Source organism: Rissa tridactyla, chromosome 9 (genome assembly GCF_028500815.1).
Source record: "Rissa tridactyla isolate bRisTri1 chromosome 9, bRisTri1.patW.cur.20221130, whole genome shotgun sequence".
Taxonomy (NCBI): domain Eukaryota; kingdom Metazoa; phylum Chordata; class Aves; order Charadriiformes; family Laridae; genus Rissa; species Rissa tridactyla.
The window spans coordinates 15,481,652-15,507,016 of NC_071474.1; the positions used below are offsets into that span (position 1 = coordinate 15,481,652).

Consider the following 25,365-nt stretch of genomic DNA (forward strand, 5'->3'; position numbering starts at 1 on the left):
CTTATTAATGGTGTAACTGACATACCCTACTGAAGCATGTGAACAAGCATGATAGATTTGATCTTTTCACTTTTGAAGGCATCCCAGCTGGGGTTTTCCCTTCTCAGTCTATCTAGCATCCAGGCAACAGTGTGTGGCCACAGAAGTGCACAATAAATGCTAATGCACTTATCAAGGAATTCCCCTCTGCTCTTCTGCAGACAAGAAATGTAGAAAATAGTACAGAAAAGGCACACAGGAAGCCACATTAACCAGCTTCAAAGCTGTTCTACTTGTGTGGCTGCCTGCATTCAGGAGAAAGAACACACCACTTTCTCCTTTGCAAGGACTGCTTTCCTTCAGCAGTTTGCCAAGTGATTGCCTTCTAGTATCTATGCTTAATCCTACAGATGCCTTTCTTTGGAGTTGCTGCCATTCTGTGAAGAATTAGTTCTGCTTAATAGCCCAACTGTTGCATGGGGAATATCCAGCACAGTTTTGCACTTTACAACATGAAGAGAAGGATCAGAACACAAGCAGGATTGTGCAATAAAAAATGTATCCCTTCACAACTATGCTAATTTGGCATCCACAAAAAACCACACCCAAGCAAAACAAAAGAAAAAAAACACCAAAGAAAAACAGAAATAGAAAAGTAAAGATTGACTGCTACAGTTCTAAGGTTCCTTAAAGAACAACCCCAAAAAGAACAATGACAATTTAATAATCACTCAGTGCAACACAGAGAAGACAATTTCAGCACTGTGCAACAAGAGCCTCCAGCACTGAAGCGCTAAAGCTGCCCCATTCCAATCAATGAATTTCACTGCAGATGCCAGCTGAAGGGTAAAACCTCTATTTATCAGTCAGGTACCTTTAAAAATAAATAAATGCTATTCCTGGTAAAATAAAACAAGACCCTAAGTAGAATGCAATACCCGCTCTTCACCTCACCCTGCCCAGCTCATCAATCAGAGGAAGCACCGCAGAGCGCATCCCAGGACAGGAGTGGGGCCCCACACATTCCTCTGCTGCGCCGCCCACCACTGTGCCTTTCCTCACATCTGGGGGGAGGTGGAAGAAGAGGTTTCATTTCATACAGTGGCAAACCGGCTCCATCCACATACGAATGACCGTAAGCTGATATGGTGGTGCTGTAAGTCTTCAAACTGTCAGAAATGCTATCCTTGAGAGATACGAGCACTCTCCATCTTTTGCTTACAGTGTTTCAGAATCAGCATCCTAGGATGAAAGACACAATTTCACTGCAAAAAAACTGCGGAGAGGCGCTGGGAATTCAAGCCCTTCAGCCCCCTCTCCAAATGTCAACATTGCAGCATTCCCATGGGGAAAAGAAAGAAGAGATGCCTCCACTCTCAAGGGCCAAACGCCTGCAGCTCATTTCCCTGTCACCAAATGCCCCCCTGCTGCATTACACAGCCCAGAGATCTCTCCCCAATAACAGTCTTTCTACACAGCATAGTTACTAACAGCAAAATTCTGAATGAGCAGCAGGGAGAAAAACAGAAACAAACTTCACACACAAACAAGTCACAAAAGGCATTGTCGGTACTGCTTATTTACTGAAGTTACATAAATCCTCTATCAGATGTTTATCTCTTGCAATTTTCACATAAAACAAATCAGAAGTGTGGCTTCCAGATAAAAATCGTAATTGCCTTCAATGTCATAGAAATCCTTATATTTTTCCCAAGGTGTATTTCTCTGACTCCCTTAAGTGTCTGGAAATTTATTCTGATTGCACCATAAAAACTCTCATATCAAAGGCAAACAGAAGAAACCAAAACATTTTGCCTTTAGAGTCAGTCACCTTGCTATGGCTGTTGACTGCTTGGGTGGGAAGCAATAGCTGGATTTCCAGTTTGCCCAGTCTTAACGCAAGCAATGTTCTACTAAGTAGGTAATACCCTTGGTTATTAGATTGATTACTTACATTCTCTAATGCACAATGACAACCCATTTTCCTTTTCCATGATTTTCAAAAGGTCATTATTTATTGCCAATTCAAGGCCATGAATCGAAGCCACCAGGAAGTTGCCGAGGGAAGTGTTATCTGGAGCACAGAGAAGCCGGTACCCTCACCTCAGACATCATGCTCCAGCCTGAAACAAGGAAGCTTCGAGAAATGAGACTGAGCCCCAGGAAATGCAACTGCAGACATGAAAAGAATACCACCAGGCTTCCATGAAAGGAGCCTATTCAACAGGTGGTGTACTTATCCCAGATTTCTGACACATACATAGAAGTACATAACAGAGAAGAGTAAAGCAAGGTTAGATTATCTCAGACTTCCTTCCTCTCTTGTGCTCTTAAGATAGTTAAGCCGCTCATTTATCTCAACAAATACAAAATTCTCCCTTTTCCCTCAAAAAGAGGGAGAGAAAAGAATACAACAGACCGAGCCTTACTGTATTTTCTTCTAAATTATGCACGTGTACTTCCATCAGCAGAGGCGTAACATCTTGGCCTGAAGCCAATCAGAAATCCCTCATAATGCATTCAATAAGCCAAATCAAAACAATACATAGCTTATGAGAGTAGGGTAAAGAAACTTGAAGGTCATATTTCATCTGCTGCAGCTCATCATGTTCATTGAAATGGAGGCAGAAGGTTAACTGGCGGGATCTGCTCTTTAATGCCTGTTATTTCCAGCAGAAGGAGCTAAGCAACGACGTTCTTTTCTCAGAACTTCATGGAGAGAATCACAAAAAAAATCGTAATGCTAAGGGAAACAGCCCAGCTGAAGGGAAGATGGACAGAAGAGCCTGGAAACACGATGAAGAGGGAACACACCTCCCTAGTGCAACTCAAAGTTGGGGTTTTGACGCATTAATTATAAAATTGAAAACACGATTCAAGTTTCATAAAGCATGGAAACACCCTCCTGTTCTTTTAAAAATAGGGATTCTAAACCTTCAGACAAATGGACAGATAGCACTCTTGCACATTTGAAAAATGCTGGGTTTGTACAACAAAGTTGTGTATCAGGTGAAAATGGGGACTGGATAGAAAATACTAGGTTCTACCCTCAGCTTTACAGCTGCCTGAGTCATCTGTAGGAAAGTAATTTATTAGTTTGATCCTGTAGAATTTATTCTCTTCTCTGTTTTCTCTGCATCCAAAACAGAGGTAACACACTAATCTTTTACTTACTCTAGGCTTTTATGGATTGCTTAACACCATATATGAGAGCTAATAGGAGCATTAATATTCATATATCATACACATTAAAACTAAGAGTGAGATTAACAGAAATTAATATTCTTAGCCGTCTGTCATACCAACTAATCACAAAAATCTATGGATTTGTTGGCAAAAAAATGGCGGGGTGTGTGTGAATGATAGAAGTGGGGGTGGAACAACAAAAAAAAAAAAAAACAAAACAAACCAGCCCTATTGCACTGATGGAATTGAAACGATCTGTCCCTCTTCATGAGCACCACACTGCGTTGATAAACTAAATCTCTCTTTGATTGAAGGCCGAATTAAAACGGAGCAATGCAGGAACTCTTCTGACCCAAAAGTAATCCACTCAATCATATAATGCATCCCTTTCCTTTTAGTAAAATGAATAGCCCTCCATAGAACCTTTTTCTTCCTTGACAAGTCCTTGACAGAAGAATGTGAATCTGGACAGTTAAATGAATCAATCACCAGCTGCTAGTCTAGGGCCAAGATGGTGAGCTGAGAGGCCTGCCAGAGTTCACTGACCACTGGTCAAAGCAGGACAAAGGCTTCGCCTCTATGAATAGCCCGCTTCTGGGATCCAAAGGTCACTTAGCTGCCTAGGAAACGGTCCCCTTTGGTTATTTAAAGTTCTCAGGCTATTCTGCCGCAGATATTATTGTTTCAGGTGGTCACCATCTTTCCTCTTCACAAGTTTGTGAAAGGCCAAGCAACCGTTATTTAGGTAAACGCAAGACAATGGCAAACACAGCAGCAACTAAACAGTGAGGAAAGGAACACTTAAAAATAGGTACAAATAACGCTTTACGTTTCCTTGTAATTCCATCTTCTGAACATGCCTGTGAGAAAGAACATCCTCCGAGAAAGAAGGCCGCAGTACACAAAGGGACAGATCCCCAACAGGATCCAGGTGCGTACCTTGCACTGAAGGTGTGAGGTGCTGAATACTTCACTGCCTTGAGATTCTTTACATAAATGTGCCAGGAAAAATAACACGGAGAGAGTATCAGGGCTTTTCTCTAGTCATGACTGGTGGGCTGTATTTCCAGAAACCTGTCCTGTGGTTCAAGGCAAGATCTGTAGCCTAACAAGTAGGTGGTACTCTAGGCTATGTGCTGGAGTAAATACTTGAGAAAAGAGACCAGATGAAGGAGGAGGTGAAACCTACTGATGCTAACTCCTCCACAGCACTGGAGCCCGTGGCCTTCCCTGACACCTTTGTAATACCACGCACCACAAAAAAGGTCTTCTCCCGCACACCAGCAATAAACCAAATTTCCTCTCACTCAGGTCACAGAGAGAGTAAATATTGCACTGACAAACACCAGAGAGTGTACAGGTGAGCACTCACCTAAGCCCTGTCCACACACAAGCTTAAACTGTAGTCCAAAGTAGAAATTAAACATGGGTTTTGTTAGAACTGTGCTAAAATTTTTCCTAGATCAGATCACACTCTGATAAATAATACTACCAACAGGTTTATAAACGTTGCTGCAGACCTGTACCTAGTCAGTAATCTGAATATTATTATTATCAAGTTAAAGGTATTGCTAAATACATGCTTAGACACTAGCCCATGTTTTAGTTAAACGAAAAAGCTCTGATAAACTCACTTTAACTTGTCTCAGAAGTTGTCCCAGTGCCCCCTGCTAGAAGTCTTTTTTTTCCTGACACCCTGCCTATATAAAACTCTGAACACTTTCAAGTATATATTTATTTCATTTTTTCCTGCATTACATACATCATTAGATAAATGAAGCTAACCTCTATACTTTCCCACTAACACAGCATTCAGTATATCTGCCTCTTACACACACACGAGATGAAAATTTCCAAACCGAAATGCTCAAAAGTTAGGAAACTGAAGAAATGAAGCTGCTTATGTAACTGATTTGCTCTGTTTATATACATGCTTTAGGAAACAATCCAACTGCACAATCACACTTCCCCTACTATTCACAGCACCAAATGAATGGTGCTCACATAATGAGCATCTATTCAATATTTTGTTTTCTCTTCTCTGTTCAGTGTGTGGCCTCATTCCTTATTTATTACACTCTATTAAGCACTGCCCTGAAGACAGAGTTATTAACTTCCCTATGGCCTTTTCTGCAAGGCTCTGCACTACAGTCCTTCACAAATGTTAATGTATCTACTCTCACAACACCTTGAGATGACGTTCTATTATTACTTTAATTTTACTTTTGTGTATGGAGAAACAGTTGGACAGTGGCCCAAAATATTCACTAAATGTAGGTGTCTAAAATAAGACACTGATCCTTCACAGCACTCTGTGTGTTGCAACCACAGCTCCCCAACTTGTTGCAGCTCCAATTGATCAAACCTCAGAACCTCATATCAAACACTGAGACCTTAGGAAACAATCACAGACTTCCCATGAAAAGTAGGGACATGCTGACTTGTATCACGTATTGTAGAAGCTTCTGGCTGAAGCAGTGATGCAATTTAAAATCTGCCAAAACTCCTCTGAGTGGGAGGTTGTTCTTTGTCTTTCTGAAGTTCCCAAGGGAAGTCCAAGACTCCTGGGTCCACATTCCATGTCCTGAAAGATCAGCTGCTCCAACGGGCACAGTCTCTTGAGACAGTCTTTGTCAGTCCCTCCGTCCTCTCCCATTCCCGACTTGTGCCCACGGCAATCTCCAAACAGAGCCAACCCCAGGCCTCACTCCACAAGCTTTTCCTTAGTACTAGCCGCTTCCCACCAATGCATTTCTCTTCCCCTTCCTGACCTCTAGACACATGAGACCACTCACACCTCCACCTCACCCACTTCCCCTCCCAAACTTCCTCTCCAGGTAATTAGACCATTGTTTTCACTCACTTTAGCTTTCGATGCCAGCTGGTTTCTACAGGCTGTGTTAGATCACACTTCAGCTCCTCATTAATTCAGAACAGGAAAAAAAGGCAAGTCCACAGCTGCCTAGGACTGCTTAGACGGAAAGCCCAGCTCAGCATTCACAAGCAATATGCTCAGCACAAACAGCATCTTCTGTGTCTCTAGCTAGTCAAGCCTAATAAGTATGTCCTGAACATGTACCAAAAATAAAAAAAAAAGTTAGAGATTTTTCCTCAAAACTTACAGGACAACCAAATTTGCAAATATATTCATAGCAACAGCAAAATCTACCTCCAGACACAAAGACCCCCTTCCCCAACAAATCCCACATCTCTGTAACCTAAGTAGACATTCCCATGCTATCCTAGTGAAACACAAAAACACAGAAAAAGCAGTTCCATCTTAGATTTGTTCTAGGGAACAGGATAAACAGTGCTGCAGAAGTATACTGTATAAAAAGAAATAATAAAAATTAAAAGCAGAGATGGATACTGACATGACAAATTTCTGTCCAAAAGGTTAACATGTCAGAAACTTAGTAACTACAGTCCTGCAATATAAATATTTGGTAGATTTAACAGCAGAGTTCCACCAGCCCTCTTAGAATAAGATCATCATTTGCACAAAACAACAGAGCAGAAGAAAAGACTACCACTGGTATGTTTTGCAAGAGTAAAAGCATCAACTTACTACGTAAAAATAAAGTTTGTCAGCCAATTCTCTTTCTTGGGGTGGGTGATGGGAAGACTTTTTACATCTTTTCAGAGAATCCGGGTGGGTTTTTTTCCCATGGATACAACTCTAGGCTCTGCTATTCCTTCAGAAACAGTCCTGCTAGGAGGACTATGGCCAGGCCCTGATAACAATTCAAACCTATTTCACCTTACCTAGCACAAACATTTTGATGATTTTAAATCAAAATAACACCTGAGTGAAGTTACCTTCACGCTGCTGTTTCTTGAGATGGTCAGAGCTTATCTATCAGTTAGTAGCTGCTAAAAAGTGAAGATAAACTCTTCCCAGATAGTCCCATATCCCCACTACTCTTGCCTACTTGCCTCCAGCCAGCTCCAGCACTTGTCAGGTAACACAGAAAGCCAGTTCAAATCCTCACAGCTAACTGCCTTAGTTAGATAACTATCTAGCTTAAAAAAAAAAAAAAAAAGTATTTCTTCTACCAAGTTATCAATCAGATGAGCACCACAGACTGCACACGGGATACAGCATTAACTGCATCCTGTTCTACATTTCCAAAATTCCAGAACTAGTGTCAGCCACTTCATGTTTAAAGCGTGATTTATTGTTCTCTTTTTGCAAACTAGTGGACTGATTAAACTTCTTTATATTCCATTGCAGTTTCTTTTTTAGTAGCTTCATGTTTATGTCATCAGTGGACTTTCATATCTAGTACACACCAAAAATCCCACAGGCTACTATTAATGAAGGGCATTAAAGAAAATGTCAAGATTACAAACATTCATCTAAACACAAAGCACATATTTTGAATGTGGTTCTTTCTCTCAGTAGGATCTACTTGCAGTATCACCTCTGGTGCACAAAGTGTATATGCCTTTGACACAGCTCTAAAAGGAAAGAAATATTGTTTCTAAACTGAAGCGTAATAAAATTCTTCATGAAAAATGTTTATTATATTCTTAAAATTGACCATTTTCAATAAAATCTCTGACCATAAAAGAGCCTAATATACTACCATGTATCTTATAACAATACCTATTAGCAGATTAGATATGTCGCCCTTCATGCAGAGAAATAGTTTCCTGCAGTTATTTTATGATAGATAAGTATAGGGGGTTTTCTAGTGTGTATATTTTTTATTATTATTGTTTATTTATCTTAAATAAAGTCATGCAAAAACAGTAATTATACTGGGGGGGGGAGAATAAAGCACTGTGTGGATTTCAGGGATTCACCATCTCAAAGCTTTTATTCTTCCACAGTGAAGGAAAGTTATGACCTTTGACATGTGGCCATGGTGCCAAAGAAACTGCTCATAAATGTGTGTCAGTAAAGAAGCAGAAATCAATAAATTCATTTAATCCAGTGAACTATTATGTAGTGAGACACAATATATTTTAAAGAGCCAACTGCTCTACTCTTTCTCTCAAAAGACAAAAATTTTATGTAATGGATTTTTGGATATTCAGTTTTTGGAAGTTTGTTGTTTTATATATATATATTTTTTTTTTTTTTTTATTTTTTTTTTTTTTACAATCTGAACATTATCTTTGACCCATTAATAAACATTTTAGTCAGTTATGCCACAATTTGTTAGTACATTCATTTCTGTTTGATAGATCCCTGATACAGTTGGATTCAGGTAGCACAACAGGAACACCAGCAGGTGGGCAGATATCCTATTAACAACCTCTGCCATTATTAGGGATAGCTATCCACAGGCATCAAACACAGGCAGGTGTTAAAAGTGCGTATTTTTTTTCCACACTGGGTGCTCAAAAGCAGAACGAATGACATATCATTCATCATTCCAAACACAGTAATTTTAAAAGACCAAATGAAGCACTGCTCTACAACGTATATTATAAAGGCTTTCAACAAAGTATTTGGTCATTTACCACATATTTTATGTGAATCAGCAACATCAGGTAAAGATGATGACCATTAAAAACAAGTACTAAATGCCCCGTGCTGGGAATGTCACAAAAGTCCCATCAACACTTCCAAGAATTCCATAGTTAATTTCTTGTACACTGTATCAGTGCTTATCTCTTCTAGTGTTTAGTAAATCCAGGAATTCCAAACACTAGAAAAAAAAAAAATGCTAGAAATAAAGTTCATACTCTTAAAAGTAAAAAAAAAAAAAAAAAGAAGAAGAAAAAAGATAAGAATTTACAACTGCGAAGAAAAAATAAAAAAAAAAAGAAATTCTACTAATGAGAAACAAAAACAAAACAAGAAAATCCCCATACCGAATTACGTCTCCACTTCTTAAATAAATGAAAACCAATTTTGAGAGCACAGGCTGATGCATCTCAATACCAACTCACATGTATCAGTTCCATGAGCCACTGTGCACAGAGCATTGTGGATTTGTATTATGATCATTTTTACAATAATTCGGTCATGTGACAAAATTGAGCTGCCTTCCTGGCACAGACTGGCTGAACAAATAAAAGCAGTATCCACTTTCAACCTCTATTGAAGATCAATGATAAATCTGGTTGCAAACTGTGGGCCACAGGGTTGTTTGCATAAATAAGCATTAAAAGCAAGATGAAAAAAAGAGCTGGTCATATGCTCGCTTACACTTTTGGGGAGGGGGAAGGAAGTTTCACCCTTGTAATTTGGGACACGCTATGTACAGAGTTTCTCTCTCCTCAGGCAAAATGACAGAGTCGTGCCAGAACTCCCAGAGAATATTTCCAGTTAACATCAATTTGCCGGATGTCACAGACAAGTTTAATGAACAAAATGATAAATGTCTGTCAATGGCTTCATAAAGTCAATGAATTCTCGTTACAAAGAACATACATAATGCACAGCTCTGCCTGAGGCACATGTTACAGTTATTAGAGGTTTACTAGAGATCTTGATGTGGACAGTGAAATGGTAATTTAGCAATTTACACTAGTTAATTTGCTGATAAGTTACCTTAACAATTATTAATATGTTGAAGATTGAACAAGCAGGAGTAGCATAAAAAAAATATTTAAGACTCTTCTGCATGTTCAAAGTCCTTAAGATTAATTTTAAAGTTTCTTTGAATAGCTAATGGCTTATTTGATAACTTCCAGTTGTAACAAGTTGTAAAACAAAAAACAATACTGTGTAACACTGAGCTGTTTTTATTGTACATTGTAACGGCTATCAAAACAGCTTTTTCTTAATCATAATTATTATCTAATTTTGAAGTGACAGCCAGACCACTTGAGACAAGATATTACACTTCTGTCAAATCATTTTTACCTCATCTAAATTTGGGGTCAAAACTGACCTCAAAGTATCTTATGACACTTCCCTCCTCTGCCACAGCTGTGAAAATAAGCTCCACTGGAAAACAGTACCTCCTTCCAGTCACCAGACAGGAATAAGAAACAGAGAGTCACCAGAAGCAGTTTTGCAAATCCAAAACAATGATATAGCATATAAGTCACAATTCATATAGAGAAAAAGGAAGAAAAAAAAAAAGTCTACATGCAGTAAAACCAGCCTGCACCTGACATGAGAAAGAGAAAAGAGTAGGAACATGGGAGAGGACACAAATAATGAGAATTTTGAATATTAGAACAGATCAGCAAAGAAATGAAAAGCTTTTCTATTTGACACTTTTTCCTCTCCATTTTAAAGTGTAAGGAAACGAGTGTCTCTCAATACAGCTTAAAAGAACTGACAATCCCACTTTGTAAACAGGCCGATAGATGACTTTTATGATTTTAGTGGGATAAGAGAAGACTGACCGTTGCTACTTGCATGAAAAACTCATGCTGCAAAGGTTTAGGAGATATAGAAGAGTAAGTTATTTTTCTAATCCTATTTTATCTTGTTTTGTCTTCAATTTGAAATGGCTCAAAGGAGAGAAAAAAAAAATCAAAACTCAAAACCCTCTTGACTGGAAGATTCAGGAAGATCTTCCATTTAATACAAGATTTTAAAAGTGTGTTGTATATCTATGAGGGTGTCCAAAGATAAGGTAGTACACATGTGGTAAAATTACACTGATCAATTAAAAATCCAACATTTTTTCTATTTTTATAAATCCAGCAATTTGCTAGTGATACCATTAAGACATGAGGGTTTTGCACAAGAAATTCTGATCTACTAAAATGAGAACAAACAATGCAATCAATCAACGTGAACAGGATTAGTATCTCGAGACGCTAAAAATCAAATCTGAAGATACAGAGTTGCTTTCTGTTCACAGAATCCCCTCCAGTTTCCAACATTCATGCATCACTATACACAAGATATACATCACAAGCTGTAAAGACTTAGTTTAACTGCCCCCTAGCTATGTATTAAAAGAGCACCAGATGACATGTTTAATGCTTGTAATAACTTTTATGTACCCCTTACTCCTGGTCAGTCAGGTGATTATTTCTTTCAAAACTGTCTCTCATAGGCAAACCATTTCAAAATGGAACTACCGCACCTCAGAGCTAAAGAGCAGACTTCTATTACACATACTTCCAAGATAAGGCACATCGTTGCTATTATTAAATTCAAAGTCATAATTTTAGCATGTTCTGAGGCTAGAGGACTAGAATGACATACGTTTTGCTGCTTTGCCATCAATAAACCACTCAGTGTGGCCTGTAGCTAGAGACAAACTCTTTTCTCCTTTCTAAAATGCTGTATTCATCCCACCTAAAGCTGTGATTCAGAAAAGCCTGCCAATTTTGGACAGAACTATAAAACCTGCACAGAATGGAATCTGTTGCCCATCCCAACATCTACTTAAACATGGGCACGGCAAAGACTTTCCACATCTGAATACATATTTACTGAATTGCAATGTTTTGAGACAAACCCCATCCTACCACCAGTGCCTTTATATTGGCCAGTACGTAGGAAGTATTCTTCCTAAGATTCTATAAGATGGGAAAGGATATCAAAGACTGTCTCTGCAGTTAGGTTTGTGCTTTTCACAACAGATTTCTGCCATAATTCAGAAACAACAATCTTACTGCTTGCTGTCCAGGAACATTTTACCTGGGGTCTTATGGCAGGCGCTGCTTTCAAACACAGTTCTTGTCAAAGGCTGGAGATATAATTTGCTCAGTAGTATTCTACCATTGAAAAAATTGGTAAAATAGAAGTCAAAGTGTAACTGTAAGGTCTTGAGAGGAAAGTGTTGATCATTATTGTCTATGGAAGGGACTGATGAGATTTTGATTTTTATTTTATTTTTAATACTGACTTAACTGAGCAGATGGATCAGCTGTATTTTCTCTTGTAGCAATATACCTTTAAAATGGTCATTGAGAGAACAGTTTAGTGTCTACTGAGATATCCACACTGCAGGTTTTTTTGCACATTTGTAAACATTTTTGCACATTTTTGTAAAAGCGAAGCCCTACTCTTTGAATTTTTCAGTTTTCCAATTTTTTTTGGTTTTGCTTCTTTTTGGTTTAATTTGGGGGGTGGGGAGGAGGAGGTTTGTTTGGTTTTTTGGGTTTATGTTATACCAGGGAAAATTACATGACCTGGCTGTTTCTTGCACACTCATTAGTTTAAGCTAATGCCCAGATTTAGTGACAGGAAGAAATATACCAAGTGAAAGCATTAAAGTTGCATTTCTTTTCAACTTTCCTTTAATTTCTCAAGATCACCTGAGATATTTTCATCAAACAAAAGCCCTACAACCACAGAGATCTAGGATATGGGTGGCACCCTTGTGCTCTCATGCTCTTGTCCTGTATAACAGTCTTAGACAGTAAGGACAGGTTTCTAGGAGGAGCCGGGACAGCGTGTATCATATGTTCTGTGAGCCTCGCAAGCCTCCACGCCCACGTCTGCAGAAAACTCTACTTCATGAGGTTTCTACCTGTTTTCTAGTTTTATAATAAAAGTTCTTGTCTGTTCTCAGTTTTGATAGAACTTTGTAATCAATACATTTCCATTTATTTCATATTCCAGAAGTCATTTCCTTGCTGAAAACTTGGCCTACACGCAGAAACAACTTCCTCAGATCACTTTCAAATAGTTTATGGGAATAAGTGTGTAAGTCAGAAAAGGAAATCAGTTTATACAGGTATAAGCCCAAGAACCACGATTACAGAAGATTAAATAACTGCACTCCTTGCTGACTTTCTCTCTCCCCAGTAGTTAAGTCCCCAGTAACCCTTCCAGAGATTAAGTAGTATCTTTGAACATTGCAACTTTTGCCTCAAATTAATGATTAAATTCTGATGAAAGCTTTGGATATAAAGCTTGTTGTCAGCATTTCTATGTCTTTTATAATATTTTCATTTTCAGTATTTCATTTCTCACATTGCATTCTACTGCTCCAACATCCAATGAGAAGGTACTCACTGAATACTATCACAGTTGCTCCAATGAAGTGTTCAGGCTACAGACAAACATAACTTCCTCAAGCTTAACTGCTGAAAAATTTACAGTTTTCCCATCAGCCAAACTCGGGCAATACACTGACCACAGCGGGAGTTTTAAAAGCTGTTTAGTGTAACAGTGGCACAGAAAGACTTAGTAACCCTGAAATCTTTACCCCATAAAATACAAAGATCGCACATTCTGTCATTTGTGGGTTATGATAATACGAATCTAAGTGAACTTCATGAGCACACAGCAGACCTACGTGCATCTGGGGGGAACGTTACCCAGATCGTATTCCCCTAAACTGCAGATGCACTAATGTGTCAGACAACTCCTACCAGAAGCCCAACAGAGACAGGCAATTGAGAAACAACCACTTTGGAACAGGGCCTCGAGTTGATAACTGTATTATCCAGATGCCACTTAGTTTATTTTGCCTTCATGAACGTTGATGTTAAAAACAAAAAAACTACCACTTACCTAAGGAGATCAAATACTATTTAATTGAAATAAACCTAACCAGAATTACTGTTGAGTTATGAAACAAAGTAAAGCAGTAGAGAAAAAACTGTCTAGTACTGCTTATTTACTTTTTCCTCTAATACATTAGGAAGGCCATCTCCCTCCAAAACTTTTACATACAGAAAAAACAACACAGAAGATGAGGTTACAATAATTTCATAAAGCAAGTCATAGACAAAGCCTCCACACTCCAGTGGTTTCACAACCGTCTCCTTCCTATGTCTGCTGTTTATCTCTATCTATTAAAAAAGTAACAATTCCATCCATCCAAACAAAAAATGCTTCCACTATAGATGTAGGTTTTGGAAGGCTGCCAGATGGATTTTTAACTCCCCTACAAAGATCATCTAGTGTGATTTTTTTTTTCTCCTCTAACTCAATTGCTGACACAATCAACTTTAAAACGTAGACACTGCTTAAAATGCTGCTGCTTAAAAGCTATATAGAGGTTGACCCTCCTAACTAACGTTGACCATACAACCCACACTTACTCAACAAAACGTGGAGACTTGACATTGTTGATTACTTTTTCACTTAGGTGGTGATTACCAGTTATAAAGACTGGAAGTAATCAATCCCAATTTAACAGCTGGGCCTATTGATGAAACAAAAAAAACAATGCAAAACTAAACAAAAGATTATGTCCACAATTTTGGAGATAAGATATGGAAAAATACAAAATCCTGAGGAAAACACACAAAAACTGAGCACAGATTTGTCCAACAATGGAAATGACCATATTTCTGTAGGAAAATGCTTAGTAACTTTTAAATTCTTCCTCCAAGATTCTCTTTTGTCATTGTCTTAAATTGTTCTGCACACCATCAATAGCCACAGCTGTTAAATTGTGAAGACGTGACAACAAGTCTCCAGGCAAACAACTGCTCAGAGTGAGATCCTTTTCTTTAGGATAATCAGAGCTGGCTGACAAAAGGGGGCCTTACTGAATGCCCTTTCAACAATTTCTACACCAAGAAATGCAGAGAGAGAGGGAGGGGGAAGAAAGGGAGCAGTGGGGGGGAGCACCACACTGCAAGAACAGAACAGCATCCTTTGCTGCCCTACATTGCTTTGCAAATTGAAAAGAAATTTCAATAGTTTAGTGCACATACCACACGTAGAACTTGCACCAGGTAAGAAACGATTGCTTCTAGTCACAGCTCTGAACAGCTTCTAGCATGGTACCATGTTTTCCTTCAACATTTCTCACGTAGGTGAAGGTTTTATTAGCTACAGAGTACACTGCCAATAAGACTGAGCATTCCTTTAAAAAAGAAACTGGTAAAAACTTTATACATTATAAAGTTACAGTGATAAAAACCAGTAAAAGCCATAACAGCTTTGGCTCTACTAGCTAGGAAGAAAAGCAAGGGCATGAAATGCCTCGGTTTGGCATTATGCTTGACACAAATTTGAAACTGAGGTGTTGAGGAAACCCATAAAAAGCTCACTTCTCTAGTAAAGTGGCAGTGGAAACAAACACTGCTCATGGGCCCTAAGTAAAGGTTCATACATTTTTTTGTCCTGGCAACAATATAAAAGCCCATCCCTTAGTCTGTGGAAGAGCTCTTACAAGTGCAAACTAGTCATTGCTGAAAGAATAGGAAATGCCCTAGTGCCAAAAAAAAGGTAACTAGTGGTTATGTCTTAAAAGGATGTTGACAGTTTCTTCTGTAAAGGTGTTCTGGAAGTTCAGGTCAACTGAGGAGTTATTGGGTATGTCTGGAGGAGTTGCAGAGGAAAAACCCCCAAGAAAAACAGTTAAGAAGGAAAATATTTCCCAGTTTTCTTATTTCTTCAGTGCACCTCAGTTAAAGAACAAAAAATGTTACTGCCCTCCTTCACTGTTGACAACTGACATTGCCAACTGAGACATTAAAAGTCGTCCTCCTGCCCTAAATGCTGGAATTTAAATGCACCGTGTGCACTCTCAGCTTAGAAATGGATTCTCCTCTCAGGACATTCAAATCAACTAATCAAAGCAACAGCAATAAGGCAGCACTTGTAAAAACCTAAAACAGGAGCTTCCTCAAACTGTCTGTACCACACTAGTTCTACAGCATTAAGACTTCGTTATCTCTTTTAACACAAGACCATTGTCTACAACAGCCCACTTGCCATTTCACTTCCACCTCAGTCAAAAAACACTTCTGCTTTCCTTCTCAGAATTTGTTCCTCTCTCCATTACTATTTAAAATAATTAAACATACCTTTGAGCTCTATATGCATTTGGAAGATACCTGAAATGTCAGATTCCATACAAAATGACAACTCTATTGTTAGACCACAGCTATTAATCCCTTCAGTTAAGGCAAATACTAAATTTAATTAAAAAAAAAAAATCAGTAGCAGAAGGGCATAATTTTTGCCTACACGCATGTTCCATGAAGGCCATAGTTTGATGAACACGTATTTTTGCAACAGTCTAAGTTTCAGTAGTCTTCCTCTGTCCCCACTAAGCCTTCCCACCTCCACAACATTCCTCTCAGTTACACTAGCGCAATCACTGTGAGTGGCTCCATGACAAACCACTTCAGGGAACTCATTTGGGTTAAACACCATCTTTTGTTTTAATTCTATTATTTTGACCCAGATCAGTTCCCTGTTCAGTTAGCCACACTTGCAGCTGCGCCCACACAAGGAAGAGCACAATGCAAAAGTGGGAACAAACAGCTGGAACTGCTAAGAAAACATGATTGTCACAGTACAGAATAAGGCTCAGCTGGATACACTCTTAAGTGCAAATATTTAAAAGCAGAGCAAAAGATGTTATTAGGATATCAAAACATAAATATTGCCAATTACTGGCAAACAGTGGGACTAGAAGTCACATCACTGCCACAGCAGGTAAGCCAAATTACAGTCTCCACAAAGTATAGCTTACTACATGTAAAAGGCTCAGTGTTTCACAAACTGCAGTGCAGCATACACTCAGCTTCCCTCCAGGAGCGTGTTCCCAGAAACCTTCTGCTTGCATAACCTTTCACTCCTGTGAAACGTAGAAACCCATACACAAGGTATTGGGCTCACGTTTCCTGTGATTCACAAACATTAAAATCAATTCAGCCAAGTTACAAGAGGAGAAAGGGTTATCTAGGAATGCTCCTACCCAGCTGTATATATCCCATCCAACCATCTTAAGACTTCAATTTCCACTTTTTGTGAAAAGAAAATAAACAATGAGCATCCTGTCCAATCACTGCCCAAAGCCCACATTACTAGCTTCAGAACATGATACACCTTCTCCATTTTTTTCATACTATCTTATTGGAAGTCTAGCTTTATTTTTAGACAGAATCTTAGTTAACCGTGGTTAAATGGTCATCATTTAAAAATGCAGGAATACAAAAATCTCAGCTTGTTTGTCTGATCCAAAGTTGTACCAAAAGTGCTTAGACTTTCTCTACAGTCTACATTCCTTTTATATTCCGTTAAAAGAGACCTCTCAGCAGCACTAGCAGCAGCAAGTTGAATTTTGAGTAAGTCACACTCTTCACTATTAGCATTTTACCCCCACGTGTTGCCTCACAAAGAACCCCACAGGAACCTCCTCCTCTCCCCCCCACATCAATTAGCCTACTTTGGAAGCAACTACAAGCATGTAGTGAAACTAATATTTATTTTTACCTAAGCAATACCTCAGCCCCACAGTTTCCTTTAAAAAAGTAGGGGGATCTCGCCAAAAAAAAGCCCTAAATTAGTCAAATTCTTTTGTGCATGGATGAACAACAGGAAAGCAAAGCCTTGGGGCCTCTGGGGAGGAACCCTGTCCCTGCAGACCTACTCTGATGTGCTCGGGAGATAAGGCTCCATAGTGACACTTAAGGAAAGGCCTGCTCACATTTGAATTTCTGCATTCCTCAAGAACAATTCATGGCAATCACTAACTTTGCAGAGGAGCTACATGAAAGCTTTGGCCAATGAATGAGGGTCATCTGCTCTTTATCACAAGGGTAAACCTCATCCTGGCCAGTTTCTAACCTTTTAACCCTGTGAATTCTTAATTTGCACATGAATAATGGAATTCTTGCCAAGAGTGCAACCTTCAGCTTCCAGTTCCTAACTTTAGAAACCAAGACCTGATCTCCTTGTGTGTTCAGATCTTAAACTCTTGGACAGATTAAAGTTTTTGATTTCCAAATGCAACACTAAACATTACAACTCTGAAGCAAAAGATAAGCTTACTGGCAAAAGCTCTGACCAGGCAAAGTAAAAGAACATCCTCGCACCCTGCTGCTACCAGAGACTGAAGAGAGCATTTGCTTTTTTCCTCCAAAGAAAGAATGCCCATTTAATGCCTATTCTCTACCTGTTTAATATGTATAGTTCCGTCTGTACCCTGATCACAAGGTAATTTGCCTTCGCAGAAAGGGATAACTGCTTCTAAACGAAATTATAAGCCTACAAAATCCGCCACACAACTTTAATTTATTTCACTTAAAACGTCTGCAAAGTTCAATCAACTCACGATAGTAGGCAGAAACACTGTAAAAACGAGATATAAAACTAATTTTGCACATGTTTTATGGGCTTCAAAACATAACAATACAAACTACTGCCTTATTTCACAGCTTTACAGCAAAGATGACATTCTGAAACCCGTCAGATTGGAATATGACTAAAAAGAAGAGACTGCTACATAGGATAACTTCATGTTTGGCCACTAGTTAACCACTTAATCACTAAGTCAACAACACCTACTGTGATCATTACGGATCCACTATCTCTTCCAGTTTTCTCCAACAGCCATAGGAAACCTTTCAAGTATTCAAAGAAGAAAAAGAAACCTTTTGTCACAGTCTTACAAGGGAGGGGAGAAGAAAAAAAAAAAGAAAAGAAAAAAAAAGGGATGCAAAACAAGAGTCTTACTCCACAGAATGCAATCTATTGGTTCACAACTCTTCCTTGGTGAAAATCTTTCATTATCAAAAAAACCCAAAATTAAATTAAACCATCTTTCTGGTGAAATAACGTGCATGCAAGAAACAAACATTTATAAAAGTTCAGTACTGCCTGAGTAAAACTAGATACTACAAGTGTTTTACTATGCCGCAGTACTATAGTGCTTCATACTATTCCAGAAGTTCTCCGATATTGAGCACAGAGCTCATTCTGCAACAACTCAGACTTAAAGTGGCCCTGAATTTTCCAGTCCTACACACAGAATCCATCAGACACTGTTTATTAACATAACCACAAAATCCTATCCTCTTAAGAAAGGTTTTCTTCAGTCTGTTTATTTAATGGTGATGACACTCTGAAACCTAATGATGTGAATTCAAATATCAACAATATTAATACTTCTTTTTTCATCATTTCATCAAAAGTATCCAACAACTGCTTGGTCTATTTATCCTGTATATGAGTAAGATGCAATGATACAAAGTAAAAAGTAGCCAGATTTTTGAAATCAAGAGATCACAGATCGGCCTTTTACAGCATGTGAAAAACTCATCACTTACTTGGAGCCACCTGCTTCCAGGCTGGTTTTCAACTGCCCAAGGCTCTAGCTCACTGAACAAGGTATTTCACACCTTCCTGGGGCATCTTATGGACAGTATTTATTATCAGTTCAGAAGCACACAGAAAAAAACTAACAAATGTTAACATTCAGACATTTTTTAATATAAGCTAACGTACCAGTTGCATTAACTAGTTTCAGACTGAATTTGGTAAAACTTGCAATTTACAACTAACATCAAGCTTCCATGGAGGTACCAGTGCCACAGTTTTGTGCAACTTCCTACTAAGAACAGGGTTGAAGAGGTCAAAGGAAGCCTTTTCCGATTAGATTAAGTTCATCGGTTAAGTCCTATTATAGGGGGAACATGAGAAGACTACATAAACTGTGTACTTTCTTTGAAATGACTCCATGTACTTTTAGAAAGCAAAAGAGATAGTGTTGTAGAAGCAGCCTACTGGAAAAGCACCACCCTGGCATGGAAAAAGGCATGGCATTCAGTTCCTAACACACATCTCTTGCTCAATACGTTTAAAGATGCTAGGAAAACGGAGGGCACCACACACTCGAGGTCAGATTGTTAAAGCCATAAAGGCACTTACACACAGCTATTTCCTTCACTGCTCGTCCAATAGTAGGGAGTCACCCTAGAAACGTGTCACTCTCTCCCTAGTGGAACCACATAACAGGCCTTCATGGCTGGTTCCAGAGGACCCTGAAGCAGTTCCAAAAAGGACAGCACCCGCATCTGCTTGGCTGAATACACGTGTCAGAAAAGCCAGGGCTTGGTAATTTAAGCCTCATGGATCCCCAGAAAACATTTCGCCTCCCAAAGACAGCCATCTCTATTATCGTTCTGCCCTGCCCCAAGACAGCACAACACAACATCAAGCAATTGAACAAGGAATAATAACTTTTTTATCGGATTTATAGATAACCCTTCTAAGGCTGCCCGAACAGCACTTGAGAAACAAGACCCAGGACCTTTGGAGCAGGTTGCCAGCACGTCTCTGCATCACCACATGCTCTGGAGACCAGTGATCCACAAGCCAGCCACACAAGGCACCGCTGCCCAAAAGGTCTCATAGGTGGCCGTGCCACTCCTGCCACATCAGGGACTCGAAAAGGGGCCACCACGAGTTTTGCTCATAATCTTTGCACATTTAAAAAGAAACAAGGTTCTACAGAGTCGACTCTCCTTTTGCAGTTTGTCTTTTCAGGTACACAATCAAAGCGGTGGGCTGTTGCACGCTGTTCAGGGAATTGCTGTCACAAACTCAGGAGCAGGTTAATAAAGAAGAGCTGGAACTTACTTGCTAGCGTGAGGTGACTTTTTTGACTGAGAATGGCCCCATATTTGTTCAGAGCTAAGCACTGGTAAAATCCTTCATCAGATAGCTCTCCTTTCTTTCCTTCCACCTCACTGATGTACAACGAGCCATTGGATAAAGTGTAGATCCGTTCATTTTCAGATACTTTGCCTCCGTTTTTCAGCCACGTAATAGTTATAGGAGCTTCACCACGGGCCTGGCAGTCTAAGACCACCGGATCCTTCCTTGAGACAGTAACATCCTGAGGCTCTTTCACAAAAAACAGTTCACTAAAGCACCACACTCCTAAGAGAGAGAAAACAAGATTTTGCCTGTAAGTGACCAAGTGTGAGCTGCGAACCACCGTGCTGAACCCACACCACCAGGTAAAACTGTCCTCATTACTGGCTCCGAGGTCCCCCGGCCCTGCAAACTCAGAAAACTCTAGGAAAACTGTGGTACCGGCTACAGGTAGAGTAAACCCAGCGGGCTGTAAAACACCCAGGCGTTTGCCTCCTAGTTTTCAAACGTATTGTGCCAAGGAGCTGGAGGGCCGGGGCCTTCGACCCCCGCCCGGCCGTAACGGGGGCTCCGCACGGGGGGCGGCGGGGGCTGCCACACAGGTGCGACCCTCACGGCTGCCGGGGCGCGCCCGCGCCGCTCGCTAATTTTACGAGCCTGCCGAGGGAGCCGGAGCGGGGCGAGTCGTAAAAGGCTAATTTTACAAGAAATCGTTAGCGAAACCGAACCGGCCCGCCGCGGGGGCGCCGCCCGTCCCCTCAGAGCCCCCCGCTAACGGCCCGTTAACGGCCGCGCCGCAAGGCCCCGCCGCCCGCCGGCGCCCCCTGCCGGCGGGGCGGGCCGCCCCTCCCGTCGCGGCGCCAACAAAGCGCGGCGCCGGTTCCCGCTCCCGGTGCCGCCGGTGCCGGGTAAATACAACCACGTGCGGCGGAGCGGAGCAGAGCGGGGCCGGGGCCAGACTCACCTGGCAGCGGGAGCAGCAACGCCGGCAGCAGCGCCCGCAGGCGGAGCGGCGCCATTTAGCGGGAGGCGGCTGGCATGCCCCGCCGGCCGCCGCAGAGAGAGACCGGTCAGCGGGCGAGGGGAGGAGACAAGAGACGGACGGAGCGGCCCCGGCGCGCCCGTCCCGGCCCTACTCTCCGCATCTCGTCTCCATTGGCCTTTGGGGAGGAGAGGGGCGAGGGGCAGGGCCGGGCGGGGGGCGGAGGGAGGGAGGCCGCTGGACGGGGCGGGCCGCCGCGGCGGACAATACCCCGGGGTGGGGGGCGGCGGGACCCGCCGGCCCCCGCGCACTAGGGGCGAGGGGCGTCCGGCGCCATCTGGGCCGGGGGGGCCGGCCCGGACCCGACTCCCCCCCGGGACAGCCCCGAGCCGGCGCGGCTGCGGTATTTGTCGGGCAGGGGCTGCCGGCCATGCCTCCCCCCAGGGCGAAGGTGCCCCCCGACACCGCAAACGGCAGCCCTCTCCGCGCCGGCGGGGCGAGCGTCTGCAAAACGTGCTCTTGGCCAGACCCGGCTTCACCAAGGAGCTGTGCCAACTCGAGAGATGCCCACCCGGGGCGGGGGGGGGGGGTGAGTCAGCCCCAGCCCCACGCAGCAGAGGCTGCAGGTGCAGTGATGTCCAGGTTTGGCAGAGCATCCTCCCACCGCGCCGGTGAAAGTGGCTTTGCCAGACTAGTTTTTTGAATGGGAGGATGGGAAGCGGTCAGAAATGGAGTGCCATTTTGTCAATGGTTCTCACTGACCCCTTCATGCAGCGCTGGTAAAACCACTTCCAGATGGCCGTGCGGGGCAGTGCTCTGCTGCTGGGGATGAGCTGCCCTTTGCTTGTCTCCACCACAAAGCAGCCAGAAGTTTACATCTGCCTCGAGTCCAAAACGTAGGTTGACGAAGTGCAGCCTAAACAGCAAACGCAGGACTTGAGAATCATGCTACCAACACCCTGCGGACCATTTGTATAGGAGATATCATCAAATCAAATGCTGCCGCTATCATTTAACCTTTCAGCTTCACCAGTGATTTTACACCATGCTTGCAGCCAGTGATTGCTAAGCTCTTTTTTGTCTGTTCAGAGTTCTGGTTTCTAAAGTTACCATGTAGGAAGGCATCTTCTTACTCAGCAGATTTGCCCCCTGTTTGCATTCATTGTGAGAGCTGCTGACTTCAGTGACAGGCAAGTTTTTATTGCTTTTTGTTCCTGCCAGAACTGCAAAGCTCACAGAGCCGGGCGCTGGCAGCCAAACTTGGTCCCTTCTGCTGCATCATCACCGGGACTGGCTACAGCCTCAGTCAGTGACTCCTCTGAAAGCCTTCGGAAGAAAATCAGAGCTATCTAAACACAACGTAAGCCATAGTTTGACCTATATCACCTTCCTTCCTTGTCAGAAATACACGAGCAGAAGAATTCAGCTTGCTCTGATCTTAGCACGAGTTTTCAGGAAAGGTAATTAGGAAAGATTTGCTTTGCATGCAAATCAGTTACCCAAAAGGCATCCAGGCAGTTTCACAGTCACTTTGCAGAGCAGAACTGCACGTGCATCGCTTTGGTGTCCAAATAGGAGCAATTACAGCAACAGCATCCACTAGACCCAGTATTTTGAATTTTCCTCAGTGTTTGACTTTATCCAGTCACGAAAGTGTGAACTATGAAAAGAAAAAAGTATCACTTACAAACTATTTTGTTTGTATTGTTTTTGAGTATTAACGATTAAACATTCATTCTTTCTTGTGGCAAACTCACGACTTCCATATGCAGCTCACACTGGTACCATACTCTCTCCTGCTAAACTCTGGTTGAATTTGAAGATTTCCTAGATGACCTCAGCACACCTAATAAGGCAAACACACCAACAGGGAACACATTACCCAGTAACATTTCTATGCCGTGTGCTTAGGTCAGTTGGTGGAGAGGCTGAAACTGTCCCTGATTAGACGTAACGTTATGTCCCTGCAGCCCTTTGCAGACATGAGCGGGTGGCTGTGCCGGCTGTATTGCCCAGCGCTGGACGCTATCCCACCCGTCCCAGGAGGGACACTTCCTTTCCCAATTCACCAGCCCTTTTTGAAGCAGGAGTTGGTTCTAGTGGACCAGGGGACAAAAAAAAGGTGACGGATAGAGAGCAAGCTGTAGTCCTACTTGTGGGCTGGTTTCCATTAGCTGTGTCGTCTGTGCTCACTGCTGTATTCTGCTGTGGTGGGGAAACCGCTTTACCGTCTCCCTGGACTACGCTGTGCCAGCAGGAGGGTTTGACTCATGAGATCAAATGCAATATTTGTCTTAAATGGCTTAAATGGCTTAACAAAGAAAAGCGCTTCCCTTGTGCCTGGGTACAGGCAGCTGCAAACACCAATATTTCCATTTCCACATTTCTGTTGAGCAAAATAAATAATAAATTCAGTACTAGAATTAAGCAGTCCTATAGCTAGATGAGCATAAACTCTCCTTAATTTGTCAGAAGTCATTATTTTAAGGCATATTCCAGTAATTAATTGGATTAGAGATAGTGCAGACTTGGGATAAAATATCTAAATTCATATTTCACTGCAAAGCTGATAAACCCATTGAACAACAGTTTAAAGGCACTGCCAGCCATAACTTTGTCAAATACACCATGTTAGTAAATATGGAGCCAATAAACACAATTATCTACTTGGCTAACCATCTCGCAGTAGCATTATCTTGAGAAAGCCAGAATGGCAGTCCAGGATGAGTATAAGATATTGCCAGCCAACATAAACAAATCTATGCATACTTTGCTGCAGGGCAGCAATTTTTCTTCTGTCACCAACAAAGACTTTTTTTGCTTGACTCGATCTGTATTTTTGGCACATGTGGGAAACCATGCAAACTTCTCCAGTTTTTGTGGTTCTTTTTGGACCCATATAAACCCTTTTCTATGCTTTGTCTTAGATTTTGGGGTCCACAAGCAAGCTGCACACATCTTTCAAAGAAATAATCACTTGTATTCCTTCAGCAGTCAGCTCCTCAATGCCTTAAAACCCAAGTCAGTAGTAAGACCTGTCTTTGAAGTGCTACCAACAGCTGGAATAACAGCATGCTGCCCAGGTTGCTGTCTGTAAATAACCTGATTTACCTTATGCTGCATTTCAGCCTCAGCCCTGGCAAGCCCAGTTTATGTTTCCTGAATTGAAAGATTTTAAAAATCAGACTGACATGAACAGATCTAGCTTAGAGCTTTGCTCCACTGCTCTTCTCTCTGTGTGTGTGTGTGTGTGTATGAGGGCAGCTGTCAAGACATCCAGGACTGCTAAACCTGGCTGGGGCCATAAAATCCGGAATTTTGGCTCCATGATGAACCAGCAAGGAGAGAGAGGGACTTTCCAATGGTGAATGAAGTCTCATGACTGTGGTGTTTATACACTTCGTCTGCAGTGTTAGCAACACCTGTAGAAAGGAAACTAATAGGCAGGACTCTTCCCTGGGAGAGAATGTAGCAGCCTCAGGAAAAGGTAAGAAGCTGAAAATTCACCTGTAACTGGGCTGCAAGCTCAGGGTGGAGAATGTGGTTTCTTTCCAGGTCAGAATAAGATTTTTCTGGTGTTAGACCATTTCCATTTCTTTCAGTTTAAACCAGAAATAGCTCAGTTTGGTCTGCGGTTGGTTTTGCACTGAGCAGTTCAGCTCTACCTGAGAAAAAGAATAGCATCACGTTAGCTCTCTCATCCCTGTGGTCTGGGAAGAGCTGTCACAGCAGCACGGTTGGTGTTTGGCTCGGCCACAAACTGCCCAAGCTGGTTGCCCACATGCTGCCGCATCCTACCTGACCTGACAAGCCCAGAGATGGGAAAGTGGCTTTGCTCACACCATCCATTCCCCTGGTTTGGCTTTGCACAGCTCTGCTCTAACACCGTAACGTCGTGGAACAGAAAAGGATGGGGATGAGCACCCATGGATGGGAAAGAGGAGAGGTGGGGAGAGAGCTGCTTATAGCAGTTTTAGTGTCCCCATTGCCACAT

General features: G+C 41.7%; 1 protein-coding gene across 1 annotated transcript in view; it reads right to left on the reverse strand.

Moving 5' to 3' along the window:
* Positions 1 to 21,429, reverse strand: part of PRTG (protogenin) — an 88,373-nt gene extending 66,944 nt beyond the window's left edge. The window contains 2 exon segments of the mRNA XM_054214838.1: positions 20,372 to 20,674; positions 21,354 to 21,429. Coding sequence (XP_054070813.1) covers positions 20,372 to 20,674; positions 21,354 to 21,429 — 379 coding nt within the window.
* Between the last annotated feature and the right edge of the window lie 3,936 nt (positions 21,430 to 25,365).